This window comes from Canis aureus, chromosome 29 (assembly GCF_053574225.1).
Source record: "Canis aureus isolate CA01 chromosome 29, VMU_Caureus_v.1.0, whole genome shotgun sequence".
NCBI lineage: Eukaryota > Metazoa > Chordata > Mammalia > Carnivora > Canidae > Canis > Canis aureus.
In genome coordinates this window covers 26,176,411-26,194,962 of record NC_135639.1, presented here as the reverse complement: position 1 = coordinate 26,194,962, position 18,552 = coordinate 26,176,411, and the positions used below count along the sequence as shown (strand labels likewise).

At 44.2% G+C, this 18,552-nt stretch overlaps 1 protein-coding gene and 1 long non-coding RNA gene across 2 annotated transcripts in view; one reads left to right on the top strand and one right to left on the bottom strand.

Annotated features, from left to right (window-relative positions):
* Positions 1 to 44: 44 nt before the first annotated feature.
* Positions 45 to 2,812, top strand: LOC144301190 (uncharacterized). The gene is made up of 2 exons (XR_013367981.1): positions 45 to 431; positions 1,135 to 2,812. It is a non-coding gene; the product is annotated as an uncharacterized LOC144301190 (long non-coding RNA).
* The window catches only part of ARL3 (ARF like GTPase 3), a 36,782-nt gene continuing 20,333 nt past the window's right edge, over positions 2,104 to 18,552 (bottom strand). Inside the window, exons 4-6 of the mRNA XM_077877820.1 lie at positions 13,136 to 13,186; positions 11,441 to 11,626; positions 2,104 to 2,384 (exon numbers count right to left, since the gene is read on the bottom strand). Coding sequence (XP_077733946.1) covers positions 2,337 to 2,384; positions 11,441 to 11,626; positions 13,136 to 13,186 — 285 coding nt within the window. The 3' untranslated portion in view covers positions 2,104 to 2,336. The remainder of the gene's footprint in view (positions 2,385 to 11,440; positions 11,627 to 13,135; positions 13,187 to 18,552) is intronic.

The following is an 18,552-nucleotide window of genomic DNA, read 5'->3' as shown; positions in this document are numbered from 1 at the left end:
CCGGCACAGGGGTGGGGCGGGGCGGGGCTGGGAGAGGAGGGAGGACTTTAGAGGCGTTTTTTTTGTTTTGTTTTGTTTTGTTTTTACAAATGGGAGCTTTCAGACTCTGCGTGTTGCAGCCTTTGCTCATCTATCCCGCTGGCCCCTGGAGGGTTCCGGAGGGCTCAGGGGGAAGATGAAAGCTCGGGCCGGCCAAAGGATCTCTGTCTTTAGCTGGAAAGCAAATCTGAGCGTTCACAGAGGCTGTTATCAGAGGAGGGCCAGTGGCTTCTGCGGGCTGGCCGCGGCCTTGGGAGGGCTCTCCCAGACAGTTCCCTAACTTGGTGGTAAAAGAACAGAAACGTTTTGCAGACCATCCACTGGCAGAGTCAAGGTTCCGTGTCACAGTGCTCTCGGTTGCAGACCTCAAGGCAGGCAGTTTGCCCCCTCAGGTAACATCCTTGGTGCTCTATTTGGAGGGGAAAACCATTTTGCAGGCACTATAGACACATTTCCAGCCTCACAGAAGAGGGATTTCTGGCTCCTTATCATTCTGTTTTGCCTCTGTTCAAAGAGAGAGGCACCTGGGGGAGACAGAGAAGCCAGAGAGGGAGGTGCAGGGAGCAAGTAGCTTGGCGCTTTAAAAAACCTCACCCGCTTTTGTTTTGCAAGTCCTTACTGGTCTGTCCACAGCAACCCCCAGGGCACCTTTTCATGTCTGGCGTTGTTAATGATTTTCACCCAGACCGTCTTTGAATCTGGCCCTGCAGAATCTGCCTCACCTGCACAACTTAGTCAAAAAAAAAAAAAAAAAATGCTGAGGATTGAGGGCCAGGGGCTAGAGTGGTCCCTTTAGTATGTTCCAAGGCCCTGGTGGGTTTGGGAAGGGCCACCTCCCTGGATGAGAAGGCAGCTGGCCTCCCGGGACCCACTAGCCACTGAACAGTCTCTTATTCACACTCTGAAAACCCCTGCGCTCAGGCACCAGAACAGAGTTCAATTCAGGAGCCGAGTGTGGCTCTGGCCTGCTTTCCCATGTCTGCAGCTGAAGCTGGGGATTTCTTACAGCTCAGGGAGACAAGCTCTTTTGGCAATGCAGGGCAGGACACTCCTGCCCTTCTCCATTCAACTCTCAGAGGCACATTTTGCTAACAGATGCAGAGGACGCCAGCAGCCAGGGTGACCCTGGCTCCCCAGGGCATGGCCCCAGCGATCGGTGATCGTACACATCCAAGCTCTTCCCAGCAGCAAACCCTCTCCACCCACGAGCATCCCACACCACCAAGTCGCCAGCACTGTAAAAATTGATCTCCTCTAAAAATCGATCTGCCAGCCTTTTCTCAGTGGAGCAGGTTCATGGTAAAGCCGCATTTATTTTTAAAATCTGATAGCAGCAGCCTATTGTGATCATTTAAACAGAATTCTTTGAGCTTTAGAAATCCCTTCTATAGGACGGCCATGGAGAAGTCGGCTAATCTCAGAGTCTGAGGCTCACTGCTTCACTGAACTGGAGAAAGCCTGTTTACGCTAGCCTGAGCCCTCCATGTGAGGGCTTTTTAAGGACCTTGTAATTTTTCTGGAATTAAACCTCCCACCTCTCCTTACATTCCAGATGTCATTACAGTCAGAAGTCATAAGAATTTGCTTCCCTGTGTGGCTGGCCATGGGAGTTGGGGGGGTGGGGATGAGGTATGTTTCTGTGGTGACTTGTTTGCAAGAAAGGTTTTTTCCCCCTCTCTCTCCAAAGGGTGAGGATTACATACACAGTCTCCTACCTGCATGACAAGATGGTTTAATCATCTGCTATCCCTCCCCTCCCCCCACCAGCCGCTTCCCACCCTAGCTTGGTTGGTGATGGTAAAAATCACTGCCCAGCACCAGCAAACACAGTCTGTGGTTTCAGAACCATGGGAGGGGGAGGAGGGGGATGTAAGGGACAGGTCAGGAAATAAATGCATGCAGCATAAGCTGCTTCTTCCTCTTTTCCTTTCTTTCTTTCTTTCCTTTTTTTTTTTTTTGAAAGAAAAGCCCACTGGAATTGTCTAAACTGCAATGTAATCTCTTGCTCATTTAAAAGATCTCATTTTCTAATCATGTGCTTTGAGACATTTAATACTATTTCAATTATGCAGAGGAAATAATATAATTCCTTTATTTGAAAAATGATACTGAACCTCAGAGATCAGTTAAATCTACTGCTGGAATGGGGATTCTTTTTAAACTGTGTTGTTCCCTCTCTTCAAACAGCTGTAGCTGTACACAGATGGAAAAACATTTGGTCAGAAAGCAGCAAATTAGTGTTTTTCAGGACAGAATTCAGCTCCCGCAGCTCCTGCGTCTCTCCGTTCGTCTAGATTTTATTTCTTCTTTGCACTGACATTTTTGCAGACCCAGTTTATGCCGTCCTTTAAGGGAAATGGGCAGAGAAAGGCATATTAGTTTTAAGAAGGGCACCACACACTCAAGCCCCAGCAGGGAGCGGGGGGAGTGGGGGTGTCCTGGGTCCTCCCTCCCCCACCCCCAGGGGCCCACTTGGGTGACTAGGGACAGTGGCCTCCTGGGGAGGAGAGCACAGGAGGGAGATGGGAGGGGAGTGCCCAGTGTCTGAACTTGAGATGGATCCTCAGGAACTCCCTCTGAAAAAATAAACACATCTGCCTGGATCCAAGGCCTGATTGAAGAGCTATCAGAGATTCCAGCCATTTTTGGCTTTTTCTAAAAGCTGACCTTTGCCAGGGCATTAAATTCAATAAGCCACCCTTCTGGTGCCCCAGTGTGTTTACAGTGTGACAGTGTACACTTGGGTTAAATTAAATTTTTTTGGAAAAACAAACCAACTGCAGTGTGTGTTACTAGACACACACTGGGGCAATGTGCATTTATTTCTCTTAGTGCAGCTCTACACAGAGGTTCCAAAGGGCTGGTCTGATTCTTGCAGCTTTAAGCACCACCAAGCAGAGGGACTCGGGGAGAAGGTTCCCTTAAAGGCACAGTGACCTTGAAAGTGTCCTCTCTTAGGCTGGAGAGGGGCAGCGGTAAAAACCACACAATGTCTACAGCCACCTGGCAGGCAGCATGATTTCTCTTGGATGCCAGGTCTGCCAGAGATGACCTCCTTTTCAGCCCCCTCTGGAGCCATCCCTGAATGCTTCCCCGTTCCCCAGAGTCTCTCTCCGACCTTCAGGGGTGTGCAGAGCTCCCTCAGAAGCCCAGAACAAAATCAAAGAAGGCTCCTGCAACGAATCCCTTTGCTCTGCATCTGTAACACATACTCGCTGAGGTCCCAGTCACATTTGCACATCTCAGGGCATACATGACATGCAGAGCCCCGCATTTCCTGTGACCATGGAGCTAGTAGTTGAACCTGAACAGCTGAGACAGCTTAAAGTAATAAATATCAGCTGACACCCTTGGCCGTTTGGAGCATTAATCCCATAAACAATACATCACTGCAAAACAACCAGCAGGCATCCTATCTCCTGGCTAATCTGACCATAACCTGAATTTACAGTGATTAAAACTCTGCCAGTTGCCATCAGGGCACTTGGGCAGGAGAACCAGATAATCCGTTGGCTGTCCCAGGGCAGACTTTAGGGTGTTTGCCAAGATGTGGCTGGCCACGGCCCAAAGCCCAAAGGTGGACAGCACCTGGCAGCAGCAGTGTGGGCAAGGATGGGGGAGCGCCGAGGTGGGAGAAGATGGACTCCAAATGTGTCTCCAGTTACAACTGGGTCAGCTACTTACTGTGAAAAGCTGAGGCCAATTTTAAGACCGTTTTATGAAAAGGATTAATTTAAAGAAGCATGTTTAATTTTAGTAGCTAATTGGTTTCCAGGAAAAAAAAAATGCTCACCTGCCAGGAGACAAAAAGATTTTACAAATAAAAGAGGGATGAGCGTGATAACCATCTTCTCCTTGCCTTCGAAGCTGAATAGCTCAGCACTTCTGTAGCACTTTCCACTTTCAGGAACCCGTACAAACACTATCAACGGTGTGTGCACCTCAATATTTTCTCCTCTAAAGAGACTTGCCGATTTTATCAAATCATCCTCTCAGAGAAATCAAGAACTGTGTTCCCACACTACACAAATGGTACTTTTTCCTCTTGTTTTATGGCTGATTATGTGTGTGGGGGGTGTTCTTTTATTGTATGTAACTGAACATGAATGTGGTCAAAAGAGATAGGAAAAATATTTACTCAGCTGCAGGAACCCAAAGCAGAATGTGGAGGGTGAGGGGCAGATTCTTCCCGGTATCTGTTATGGAGGTAGAGGGGATTTAACCCGGGGAGTCCTGCTGAGAGGCAGTGTCTTCCAGATGTCCATGAGGGCCAGGGGTGGCAGGCCCCTTCCAGCCAGCCTTGCCGACAGAGGGCGCTCAGAGGTCAGTAGCCACCAGCTGACCTGCAGGGGGAGGGGGGAAGGCGGGGGTCTTGGGCCCTCCACAGCTGCCGCCTGTAGCCTGGAGTGTGGGAACCTGGAGGGTGGGAAGCGTGGGGAGATTTAAATGGGACAAAGCCTTGTGGCTGCCCTGCCTGGGGGGCTGAGGAGGGGGGGGCTGGGGGCTGCCCTGGTCTGCAGTATCTGGAGGCTGAGGAGCTGTGCCTTTCTTGTTACTATCCAGGGGAGAACCTGAGCTGGAGGTAAGAGGTGTCGGGGAGGCCACAGTCAGTGGGGATGATGCCCCTTCGATCAAGTAGGGACAAGCTGTGCCAAGCTGCCCCTGGAAAGGGAACTCAGTAGTGTTGTCTGGGATCCCTGAGAGGAGGGTCCGTGTTGGACTGGCCTGAGGAGGTGGTTACAGAGCCTAGCATGGTATCCTGGTATCCGGCCTACAGCAGACGCTAAACTGGTATCTTTTATTTTTATTTTTATTTTTTTTATTTTTTTTTTAAAGATTTTATTTATTTATTCATGATAGTCACACAGAGAGAGACAGAGAGGCAGAGACACAGGCAGAGGGAGAAGCAGGCTCCATGCACCGGGAGCCCGACGTGGGATTCGATCCCGGGTCTCCAGGATCGCGCCCTGGGCCAAAGGCAGGCGCCAAACCGCTGCGCCACCCAGGGATCCCTAAACTGGTATCTTTTAAATGAATCCTCATAACCACGCTGTGAAGTAGGTTCTGTTAGAATTTCCAGTCAGAATAAGGAAATGGGAACACAGAATTGTGTGAGGCAGGGGCAGGCCGTGAACCCAGGCAAGAACTCCAGCACCCATGCTCTTTAGTCAGTGGCACCTCTCAGTGAATGCCTCAAGCTCAGAGAGAAGGCAGGCCTCACCCTGAAGCTGGGAAAGGGGGGAGACCCGGGTCCATGTTCCTGAGGACTCCCAGCGGCTGCAGGGCCACCACACTGGATGTGCCCCCAGCCAAGCACCCCGCGTGGCTTTGAGGCAGCTCACCAGATATCCAAAGCTGGTTTTGGTCACTTAACTCTCAACCCCCCCGGGCTGCATGTGGAAGACTGCATATGTTTACCCGGCTGCACGACCCCAGCGTATTAACTATCTGCTGGACCACTGCCTGCAGTGGCGACTCCACACTCAGGGAGAACAAGAGGAGGGGCCTTCTGCTCCTCAGGCTCCTGTCCGTGCACTGCACTGCCCTTGTCTTACTTTGGCCAGGCCTTTTTTTTTTTTTTAAAAAGATGACTGAGAAAAGGTGATTGTCTACCTGAAGTAGGTTACTGCTTTGCCTCCAGAGAAGGAAGTGAACTCATAGGTCTGTTTAATGGTTGAACCTTTATTGTTAAAAACTGGTTTGACCAAATTTCTGCACATCTGATCTTCGTCACGGGATGACGAAGTCATGGGTAGTCCCTCCTCTGTGCCTCCCCTGACCAACCTTGCTGAAACCCAATCTGAATTGATTAGCTTCAATTCATTAAGACTAAAGAGAGTCCTCGGACCTCAAATACTGAGCTTGGTTTAGCGTCATGGAAAGGAAAAACATTTTTACATTTTACTATGTCATGATATGATTGCCTCCGATAAACACTGGGAGACACAAGGCTGCCCCTAATCATGTGGGTGGAAACGCAGGAGTCCCAGGCCCCTGCACTCCAAGCCTGGAGGTATGCTGCTCCTTTCTAGGGGAAGAGTGGCTTCTGACTGCCATGCTCCTTTGACCTTGCTCTCTCTACCATGTATCCACCACTGCCTGATGGTTGGAAGGAAGCAGTAGTAGCCGTGGTTGCGTGGGCCTGGTTTTTAATGCCAGGAGGACTACCCGATCACATTAAGAAGGGAGGAGCTTGCACCCTTGCTGAGCAGTGCAGCCTATCCCATTGTGCCCCTGGGCTCAAGGAGTCAAGGTGTAGTTGAAGGCAGCACACATAAAGTATTGCTATCAATATTTTTTCTGGTGACAAAGGGTACTGCACCAGAGAGGTAGCAAAATCACATGTCTCGAGTTTGCTTTCTTGGTCTATAGAGAGGCTTGAAAATTTAAAAATAAACCTGAGGTCTGACTTGTAGATAAGCAGTTCCATGTACACTTGGAGTCAAAAATAACTGATGTCAGGCCTTAGAAAGAAGTGGTGAATGTCATTTTTTAAAATATTGAAATTCTGTTGGCTTATTAAGGGATAAGTCCCCTCAATCAAGGAAAAAAAGAAACAAAAACGAGAAACTTAGCTAGTGAATGTTTAGTGGTGGTGTGCAAAGCTCACATCAGGCAGGGCTCAGATGGTTTGTGGTCCTTTCCATGTAGGCGAGAGGATTGTGAGCTGGATCATGACTCTTGTTTGGAGAAGGAAGACAGAATGTGGAAGAGATGTGGGAAAAAAGGTGAGCAGAAGGTGGAGGGCGTGGAGAGTAATCCGCAGGGAAATCTGCTAGCTCAGAGCTCCTAGTGGAGGCAGGCCTCTGTTATGACTGAGGCTGGAGGCCAGGCTGAAACTGCTGATCTCTGCTTTGAAAGGAAATTCTAATCTAGTATAATTTTAATTAAACACATACAGCATTTTAGAGAGGGGATATCTTCAACCACATAAAACTATAAGAGCAGAGGAGAGCTGTGGTTCAGGGTTCCAATTCAGGTTTGTAGGTGGAAGAGGGATTGATTTCTCTAAGCCAGATCCTCTGTTAACCATTTTCTAGACACCCAGGGGGAAGAAAGGAGTCCTGGAGCTAGATGCTGTGCACTGGGATAGGGCCTAGCCCCGAGGGCATGCAGGGAGGCTGCTCCCAAGTCTGTGAGGCCATCTGGCTGGGGGGCGGGACATGCAGGTTTCCCATCCCAGATATAGTTCAGATTCCCTTTTCTCTGCATTCAGCCCCTTGATATACTTGGGCCTCTTCCGACCACCCTCTGGACTGTGGGCCTCTCAGCAGGACAGCTTCCAAGATTGATGTTCTCTTTCAGCTTCTAGTGCCATTTACCTAGGCTCTGCTCTTGAAGGTTTCCCATGAAAACCTTCCTAAATCACATGATGGCCGGGCCTCCCCATTGCCATCAATCAGGCAAAGAGAGACCTGTTCTCAACTCTCCCGAAGCCCTCAAAAGTCCATTTCCATAGCCGGCTCAGGGATGTTGAACAACATATGCGCTGCCTGTCCTTGTAAGGATCGCACATATTTATTTGCCTTCTGAATATCAGGTAGATGGGCAGCCCGGGTGACTCAGCGGATCAGTGCTGCCTTCAGCTCAGGGTCTGATCCTGGAGACCTGAGATCGAGTCCCACACCAGGCTCCCTACATGGAGCCTGCTTCTCCCTCTGCCTGTGTCTGTGCTTCTCTCTCTCTCTGTGTCTCTCATGAATAAATAAATAAAATCTTAAAAAAAAAAAAAAAGAATATCAGGTAGAGCAAGAATCTCAAATACATCCCAGGAATCATTCACTTTCATAGTCTCAAATCATGTGTTTAAGCTACTCAGCTAAGCAGAAGCAATCTATTTGCCTTATCCATCGGGGGTGGGGGGTGGGGTTTAGCTCACTATCTAGTGGATCTGCTCACCCACTGGAGGCTGTTACTTACAGGTGTGAAACCCGTCTCACAAATGTGTTTAGATTAAACCCCTATGCTCAGACACAATGCAAATAGGGACACTGTCTTTGAATACCTGAAACTGTAACAGAAATCCCAGGTCTTTAAAAAAAAAAACCTTTGTACATCTTCTTTCAGGGTCATTAGAGCTGCAGTGCCAGATGTTACTTGATCCATTTAATGTCTGATCATTTTGGTAGGTTTGCCCATGGCTGACTAGCTTTCAGGGAGTAGTAGGTGGAAGGGTGGGAGGGAAGAGTGGAAGGATGAAATAGGAATTAAGGGCATTTTAGTCTTCATGACACAGTATCCATGCCTGAAAGTGATCTTATGGACATTTTTCTAGTGACGTCTTTGATTTTGAGGAATACTCAAAGCCTTAATTAATAAGAATTATTAAAGGCCTGCTCTTGACCTAAGCAATGCAAGAAAAGAATTCCATGTAAGTGACTCTTTTTAAAGTGAAACCCAAGAAACTGGCTGAGTGGGCAAGAGCTGAGGTAGGAGGCATTACCTGAGGGAGGGACACAGTCGGTCAATCGGTGCCTCACAATGAAAAGTGTTTCCACAGAAAACTCCCCGACCTTCCTCCCTCCCCAAAGGTTACCATTAGAGGACAATAGACAGCAGATTCCCTTCTTAATTAACATTTTTATTAAATAACTCATTTCAAATAATGGTTAAATTCTCTAAATTTATATCATTCTATTAACCATAATCTAATCTCATTAACCTTGAAATCCCAGTCTTAACTACCCAATTCTATACACCATGGTACTATCTACTAAACTAATTAAGTGACCTTCAAACTATTTCTCCTCCATATAAAATCATTATTTTTCTTGTTCACAGTTCTTTGTTGTATCTCTCTTGATATCATTTCCTGCGAACCTGCTTGCTGAAGGTCCCTGGTCTGAGAAGCACTTTCTGAACAAAATCAAACCACACATGACTTATCTCAGTTGATTCAAACTGGTTGATTTTAAAGACCACCCTTGCCTATCCCCACCATGGGTCTGATAGCTTCCTGCCTCTTTTTTGGCATAAAGATCCTGTTACTTAAAGGGAACTCCATTCCTATGATGGTTGACATAGCCAGGAACACAGAGCTCTCTACCCTCCTAATCTCTGCCTGACTGCAGGAGGAGAGTGGGGGCTGGACAGACAAGGAGTGCTCTCTCCCAACCTCCAGGCTTCTCTGAAGAAGCACCCTTGACTTGAATGCCAATACTCTAAATACTGATTCTAGATAACTCTAGCCCTCCTTTGACATCCATCCTTAAGGCTGATTGAAGAAACAAGAGCCTCACTGTTAATTCCAGCTTTGCTTTTTCTTCCTTTCAATACTCTGGCCCAGGGAAGATTACGGAGCTGTCAATTCCCATTTTCTCAGGGATATGACCACAACATACATTTTCTCTAGTACCACCTTTGGAGTCTGCAACTCAAGACACTCTCTACTTTCCCTTTTTATTTTTAAGTTATCTATACCTATATGGGGCTTGAACTCACAACCCCAAGATCAAGAGTCGCACGTGCTACCAACTGAGGCAACCAGGCACCCCTGTTCTCTATTTTCTGTATTTGTGTTCTAAACCAGTTAGAAAGGCAGAATCCTCTTCCTGAGGTAGTTTGTACAAACACAAGAAAGCTATTATCTTTCCCCGGGCCTCCTCCTCACCAAAATAACCCCAGGCCTCGTGAATACCATTTTATGCACAAACCAGGGAACCGCCTTAGGCAAAACTTGGGTTTCTTTTTTTTTTTTCAGTGAGAAGCTAAATAAAATGATCAGAGTTTACCTATCAAAAACATCAAAAACCTATCAAAAACATACCACCAGTATACTTGTTGGATCAGCTTATAAATTAAACTGAAAAATGCACTTAATTTGAAACCTGATAGACCTATAATCACATATGTAATTGCAATTTATAGAAGAGACTTGAGAAGAAAAAACTACTAGTGTGATTAGTTCCTTTGTCAAGTGGGATTAGAGGGGAGGAAAGAACTTTTCAGGTTTTAGTTTTATATACTTGTACATGAGACTATATTACTTTCCTAACCAGAGTCTGGGACTGAAGGAAATACCTAAGACTCAACACTGGCCCCCTCCCAAACCTAAATCTCACAGAGACCCCCCCCCCCCCAGAGTTCCAGCATCTGTTCTGGGGATGCAGCCGAGGGCCAGCCACTCTGGCTACTTGAAAGCCCCAACACACACACACACACACACACACACACACACACACACACACAGCTTCGTGGATTGAGGAGTCTGGAGGAGGTGCTCCTCCTGTGCAGACTGGTCTGCCCTCCGATCTAGAGGCCAAGCATAGAAGCGGGCTCCGGCTGTTTGTGTAACAAGAAAAAAGCCAAAGCAGCAAACAGATGGAACAACTGAGATAATTCTTGGAAGCGACTATTTGATTGAGATAAAAACAGTCAGACAGTTTTAAGACCAATCAATGTCAAATGTCTTAGGGGAGAGGGAAGAAGAGCATTAGAAGGGAAATAGAAAGAGGCTGCAGGACAAAAATTGAGAATCCAATCACAACGGACCAAATTGAGAGAAAAGCAAACTGGCCATGCAGTTATGACACACGCCATATGGCAATGAGGGAAGATACCATTTCTTCAGATGTTGTTAAACCCCCCCAGCATCTTTGAACAGTACTGTCTGGTTCTCACAGCACTGTCACTTCCCTGGCAGGTACACCAGATGTTTAAAATGAAGTCTGTGCGGCATTCTGGGGCTCTGGAATAAAGAAGCAGCCCTGAGTGTCAATGGGTTTGAGGCTGCTTGGTGGGAAGCATCAGAGCTGAAACTATTTATCATTCTTTGAAGATGTAGGCTCTCAGGTATCTGGGATACAACCATTTTCTGCCCTAAATTCATATCAAATGAGGGGGAGACTGCTCTTCCAGTTTGTAGTTCCTCAGTATAAAGTGTGGGGCTGTCAGCAGAAGCCTCCCTGTGGGAAACCAACCTGAAGTAGCAGGAGAGACACCAGCCCTGAGGGCAGTGGAGTTAGCCAAGAGAAAAATCAAAACCCTTCTAGGGTAACTGGTATGCATGATTGTTGATGGCTGTTACCTTGGGAGCACAAGCATTTAGCATCCATAATATTAGACACAACACAAAACCCCCAACCCAATGATCAAAGAATCCTAGTTAGAAAGCATCTTCGAAGATCTTCTGTTCTGACGTCCTACCCAATGGGGTAGTTTGTCCCTCAAGTGGGGTGGTTTATCTATGGCTTTCCTGCAACAGTTAATGATTATCAGATTGGTTGCTAAGTAAAAAAGAACCGAACTCCTCCATGCCCTTCACATCCTGGAGTGGTTCATCTGCCAATCAAAGGCTATTTGTTTTATATCTTCTTTCTATCTAGCTCAGTTCAACCAATAAGACAGACTACGTTGGTTGGGCACCATGTTGCCAGGTAACCGAGCCTTCTGGTAATCTCACCTGAACGCCCTCTCCTGTGAGAGCTGAGCAGGACTGGATCTGCCAGACACGGTCGCGGATGGTGTGCAGGTTCAGTCCTTCTGCAATTTCAGAGGCAGGGGCTGCCGTGAGCAAATCCTGCTTGTTAGCAAAGATGAGCACTGGCACACAACTTAGTTTTTCTTCCTCCAGTAATTCAGCTAGTTCCTGGATCATTTTGGGAATGGATGGGAAGGGAAGGATGAAATCTATGATATTTAACCATGTACTTTTAATTAGAAAAACAAAAAACAAAAAACAGAAGTGTTAAGCTAATCAACTAACAACTTCCAAGGGCAATGGTTCTCAAACTTGAGCCTATGGAAGAATTTCCCGGCAGATTCCTGGGCCCATCCCAGAGATGCTGACTTTGGAAAGTCTGAGATAGGACCTAAGAATCTGCATTTCCACAGGTGGCTCTGCTATGGATTCAGAGATCATTGAGAAACACTGGTCAAAGGAGAAAACAAGTTGTAGATAGATATTTAAAATTTAGGATTGCTATCTACAAATGACTTTCAATGCACACACACATTTTTAAACTAGAAATGACAATGACTTTAGAGTTTATAATTCTGCTTCATTAATCTTACTTTCAAAGCAAGAATGCATGTGCACTGCACTTCATCAAACTCACATCCTAGAATAATTATCTTAGTCCACCTGGCAGTATGTCTGATATTTTGGTTATTGGTTGGGGTCTTAATTGTATGTTGATTCTGTCTGCAATAATGCATAGGAGATGGTGTGTATTTACCTGAAAGGACCTACCTCTTCCCTATTAAACTCTCATTTTAGCTACTTAGGACACTTGGGCTGTCAAAGGGAATTGGATAGTTCAAGAGACAGATCATTTTATAACTTTTTTACCTCTAAGGTCATGTTTAGCATTGATTCACATGAGTGATGATATAGAAATCATCAAGGTATGGAAAAGAGTTCCCAAACTAATTTTTAGGAAAAAGGAACATAAACACGGGGAATGCCACTTTTGGAAGGCCACCTGTGATAGTTTAGGATATAGGCCAAGGACTCTGCACACTTTCCTAAAGAGGTCATTCTACTCTTTGCTTCTTATCAGTATACTCCATCTGGGTAAAATGGTCTATGCCCACTGCTTCTCTATTTAAAATTGTGTACACAAATCTCACCATGTAATCATGTTGACATGTACTTTGCATTTTAAGGCACATTTGGGTTCAAAGTATATCTACCTCTTGATTGGAAACAAGAGGAGCTTAGTCTTGGCTTACATATTTCTTCCCATCCCTTCACAAATTTGTCAGAGGTACCCTTGGATCAATTAAGCTGGTATTGAAAAATGTACGTAGAAATGACAAGTGAATTGTTCCTCTGGGTTCATTTCTAAGTGGCCTGGGAATAACCCTGAAGAGCTTTTGGGCATGGGGGTAAGTTCCATTTATTTCTATTGTATTTATTTAATTTGACTAAAACTAAAAGGCTATCATTAAAAAATAGTTTAAGGGACTTTCAACTAATTTCCTTTCACGCAACTTTTTTTTGGTAACTGGTATTTTTGCTTGCTTGCCAGAATGACTGCGTTGTTTAAACTGCAAAGGTTAAACAAAAAATACCTCCCTCGCTCTCATACGTTTACAAGGTAGATTAATGAATACCTAGTTATTTGGAAAATATCTCAACAGAAGAATTATTTACCTGACCCGTCTCTTCAAATCTTTTTCTGTCTGCACTGTCAATGACATATATCTGTAAAGTAAAAGAAGGTTACTTCAATAAGCAGAAATGGAAAAAGACAGGGTACCTTCTGGAGAAGGAGCAGAGGATCCTCAGTCAGATTTCTCATTACCACAGCAAACGGAAACTGGCTGAAAAGTCTTACCTCATCTATGGATGCCAAATAAACTAATTAATTAATTAACTGATTGATTAAATACGGATACCCAGAAAATATGCCAAACAAAGCTTCAAAGTAGATGTCAGGAGAGCCAAGCAGGATAAAAATAGGTACATTTATTATACATTCACTAAAAATTCTTGTTTAGATTTACCCTATCAATCCTTGTTACAACTCTATGAGATAGATTTCATTATCTTCCCATTTTATATGTAGATAAACAAAAGCCTAAAGAAGTTAAGTATTATGCCCAAGTCCTTTTTTTTTTAAAGATTTATTTATTTATTTATTTATTTATTTATTTATTTATTTATTCATGAGAGACCCACATAGAGAGAGAGAAGCAGAGACACAGGCAGAAGGAGAAGCAGGCTTCATGCAGGGAGCCCTATGCAGGACTGGGTCTCCAGGATCACGCCCCGGGCCAAAGGTGGCACTAAACTGCTGAGCCACCCAGGCTGCCCAATGCCCAAGTTCTAACAAGACTGGAATTCAAACTCAGGCCCACCTGACAGTAAAGTCCACATTGTCAGGAAGGGATAGTTTTTTGAGGCATTTACAAATACCACAGTCCTGGAACATCATGGCTCTGAAAGTACATTCTGCAGTCTTAACTATACACTGATTTCAGTTGCCAAGGGAGGAGACCCACTGATCTCCATTTCATTCCCACCTTCTCAGGCTTGCTGAGAGGTTAAGATCAAGTATTGGGAATAGAAAGGGCATAGGCTTTGCCAGACCTAAGAGAAGTCTTAAGAGTCACCGTAAATTATAAATCTCAAGCTTTATCTCCCATCACTGAATTTTATTAATTGCGTAAATAACAATAAGGGAAATGAAAGAAGACCAAAAGAGAAAAATTATCTATAGTTATAGAACCCAAATACATTTATTATTTTAATTTCTTGTGAAAGTTCCCTTCTAGTTTTTCTTCATAATTAAAAAAGAAAATTATAGATATAATTTTGTTGGCCTTTTAAAAATATTATTTATTGGGATCCCTGGGTGGCGCAGCGGTTTGGTGCCTGCCTTTGGCCCAGGGCGCGATCCTGGTAGACCCGGGATCGAATCCCACGTCGGGCTCCCAGTGTATGGAGCCTGCTTCTCCCTCTGCCTATGTCTCTGCCTCTCTCTCTGTGTGTGACTATCATAAATAAATAAAAAATTAAAAAAAATATTATTTATTTAAGTAATCTCTACAACCCAATGTGAGGCTCCAACTCATGTCAAGAGTCACATGTTCCTCCAACTGAGGCAGCCAGGAGCCCCTTACAGGCCCTTTTTTCCATTAGAGACATATTCAATGTTTTCCCAGTTGCTAATCTTAAAAAATTATCAAATTTGCAAACTTTTTTAAAAGAATTTAAAATTGTTTTTAAACTAATGGCATTATGAAAACACTCCTTTGGGAAAGCATATTCACTTAAAAACAGCAAAGAACAATCTGCAAGCCTCACCTTTACCTCCTTTCAATTACATAAACTGGTACACTGTAATGCACTGTATGCATGTCAAATTCTGTGCTACTCTGAACATTTGCTCTCTTTTGAAAGAAAAAATTCCTTTCCTTGGTGCTCTCTCACTTAGAGTCACTCATACTAAATGTTATACCAGGAACCAAGTTTCAGCTGTTCCTCTGAATACCCTATGTTTCCACCTATACTTCTTTCATGGAGAATCACAGGAAGAGGAAAGATGGATGTGTTTGGTCTAGGTAATTTTTTTTTTTTGTAGCCTTATTATTGTTGTTGTCAATATTACTGTGACTCAATGTCAATACATACATTAATGGGCTCTGCCCACAGATACCCCAGATTTGATACTGATTGTCTGATAAGTCAGCATGGAGAACAAGGTGGTAGCTTTTTTTTTTCCCCAGAGGGTCTGGCATTTTTAAAATAGCAGGCGTCGTATAAACATAGATGTGGAAAGAAGCAATGCAATGGGAAAGTAAATCTCAATACAAATATAGAATTGATTGGAATTAGTGGGGAGTCTACAGTGGATATGGATGATCTTCACTCAGGCATCAGTGCAAGAAGATGGGAGGGAAGAAGAAAGAGTTAAGTGATCACTGGGAGGGAGTTTTGGGCTCAGAAGGCTGCCTGAAGGCAGGGAGCAGGTCACTGGGCAAGAAAGAAATTTACAAAGTAAGAAAATCTACTTGGGAGCAAAGGGTGTGAGTATGAAGGTAAGAGTGCAAAGAGGAAACTGAGACAAGGCTGAGAAGACAAAGATACAGTTAAGAAATTGATGTTTGGGGATCCCTGGGTGGCGCAGCGGTTTGGCGCCTGCCTTTGGCCCAGGGTGCGATCCTGGAGACCCGGTATCGGATCCCACGTCGGGCTCCCGGTGCATGGAGCCTGTTTCTCCCTCTGCCTGTGTCTCTGCCTCTCTGTCTCTCACTGTGTGCCTATCATAAATAAATAAAAAATAAAAAAAAAAAGAAATTGATGTTTGATATGATGAAACACAGATGGAGAGAAGGGAGGTTTGGAAAGACGGTTTATTTTTATTTATTTATTTATTTTTAAAAGATTTTATTTATTTATTCATGAGACACACACACAGAGAGAGAGAGAGAGAGAGAGAGAGGCAGAGACACAGGCAGAGGGAGAAGCAGGCTCCATGCAGGGAGCCCGATGTGGGACTCGATCCCGGGTCTCCAGGATCACACCCTGGGCTGAATGCGACACTAAACCACTGAGCCACCGGGGCTGCCCCAGGAAAGATGGTTTAAATCACAGAAAAGAAAGATCACCAAATGCCAGAATCTGATGGTGAGTGAGAAGACATTTTTAACTTAAAATTGCTAAATTACTTGCTATTTATTGCTTTGACAAGAATATTTTCATTAAAAGATTCAAAAGGAGGAGGCACCTAACTGGCTCCATTGGGGAGCATGTAACTCTTGGTCCCGGGGTCGAGATTTCAAGCCCCACTTTGGGGGTAGAATTTATTAAAAAAAAAAAAATTTCAAAAGGAGGATTTTCCTAAACTACACATAAATTCTTTTTTTTTTTTTTTTTAAGATATTATTTATTCATGAGAGACACAGAGAGAGAGGCAGAGACATAGGCAGAGTAAGAAGCAGGCTCCCTGCAGGGAGCCCAATGTGGGACTGGATCCCTGGATTCCCGGATCACACCCTGAGCCAAAGGCAGATGCTTAACTGCTGAGCCACCTAGGCATCCCTTAAAAATAAGAAAAATTAAAAAAACAAAAACAAAACATTATGGTCTTCAAAAATCAAGTTGCTCCCTCTGCCTACGTCTCTGCCTCTCTCTCTGTGCTTCTCATGAATAAATAGAATCTTTAAAAAAAAAAAAAAGTTGCATAAAGCTATTCTAAAATGAAGTTATAATCCACGGCACTTAGAATGATGCTTTATGTAAGCAAAGCCAATTCATATCTTCCTTGGCAGTTGCTTTGAAAGTTTTATTTGGTTGTGGGAGGAAGAGCCAGAGAAGATTTTTTTCTTGATGGAAGTTTAACCCAACTCCAGATTACCCAGAGACTAGTTATCCAGCCATGTGAATGGAGGGCTCTTTGTCTCTTCCCTAGTTTCCGTTCCTCTTCCCTCCTGCTGCCACCTTTTGGCCATTTTACTGCTCCTACGTATTTCTCATCAAGAGGGATAGGAAGAGATAAGGAAAGATGACACTAAGAAGTGGGCTTTGTATGTTAGCTCCAGGAAAAGTCTAAGAGGAAGTTGAAACTGAGAAATGAGGCTTCTGGGTAATAAGGTTTTTGATTATTTGTGCTCTAGAAGTATTGAGGCTCAAGTGATATCACAGAAACAGTGTAAGTGATGGTTGGTTGAGATCTACCTCACTTGATGTCCTACAATTTGGATATGGAAATGATGACAAAGTTACTTTGTTTCTATTATGTTGCATCTGAACACAGAACTGATAATAAAGTAAATGGAGCTTAGGAGTAATATGACAATATCTTGAAAAAATTTGTGTATTTTTAATCTATCAAAAAACTGTTACCTTCAGGCCTAAGAGAAATGGAAGATCTTTTGTCCCCTCCCTTCTATGACCCCTCAAGTTTTTTTTCTTAGTCACTTCCCCCAAATCATGAAAGCTGAAGTCAGCAGTTCTCAACATCATCTTCCCTGAGAATACCTGGCACTTTTAGGAGTTGTCCTGACTCTTTCAAACCTCTAGACAACAATTTAATGCTCAAAAGTGGGGTCTGTCAGTCTTTTTCTGTAAGGGGTCAGGTGGTAAATATTTTAGGCTTTGTGGCCTATGTAATCTCTTTCATAACTATTGAACTTTGCTGCTGTAGTGCAAAAACAACCATAAAAAATCCGTAAACAGGGCAGCCTGGGTGGCTCAGAGGTTTAGCGCCGCCTTCAGCCCAGGGCGTGATCCTGGAGACCAGGGATCGAATCCCACATCAGGCTTCCTGCATGGAGCCTGCTTCTCCTTCTGCCTGTGTCTCTGCCTCTCTCTCTCTCTCTCTTTCTGTGTCTCTCATGAATAAATAAATAAAATCTTAAAAAAAAAATCTGTAAACAAGTGGATGTGGCTGTGTTCCAATAGTACTTTATTTATGGACTCTGAACTTTAAATTTCACATTATTTTCATGTGTCATGAAATCTTATTCTTTCAACTTTTCCCCTCAACCATTTAAAATATAAAAACCATTCTTAGCTCAGACTATATAATAATAGGAGGCAGGCTGATTCAGTTTGTCAACACCTCCTCTAAAGTAAGAATTTCTTGGGATTACTTCTTTCTGCCTATGGACACCGCCAAGTAAGCATTGTTAAAGTTTCCCCTCCCACTGCCATCATGTCTAAGTCAGGGTCTCCCAAAGATCCTGAACAGCTGTGGAGGCTCTTCATCAGAGATTTGAGCTTTGAAACAACTAATGAGAATCTGAGGGGCCATTCTGAGCAATGGGGAATGCTTATGGCTTATGTAGTAATGAGAGATCCATGACCACCATTAGCACCAAGGGCTCCAGAGGCTTTGAGTTTGTCATGTACACCAATGTGAAGGAGGTGGATGCAGCCATGTATGCAAGGCCACATAAGGTAAATGGAAGAGTTGTGGGACCAAAGAGGGCTGTCTCAAGATTCTCAAAGGCCTCGTGCCCACTTAACTATGAAAAAGATTTTTGTTGGTGGCATGAAAGAAGACACTGAAGATCACATCTAAGAGATTATTATTATTTTTTTAAAGATTTTATTTATTCATG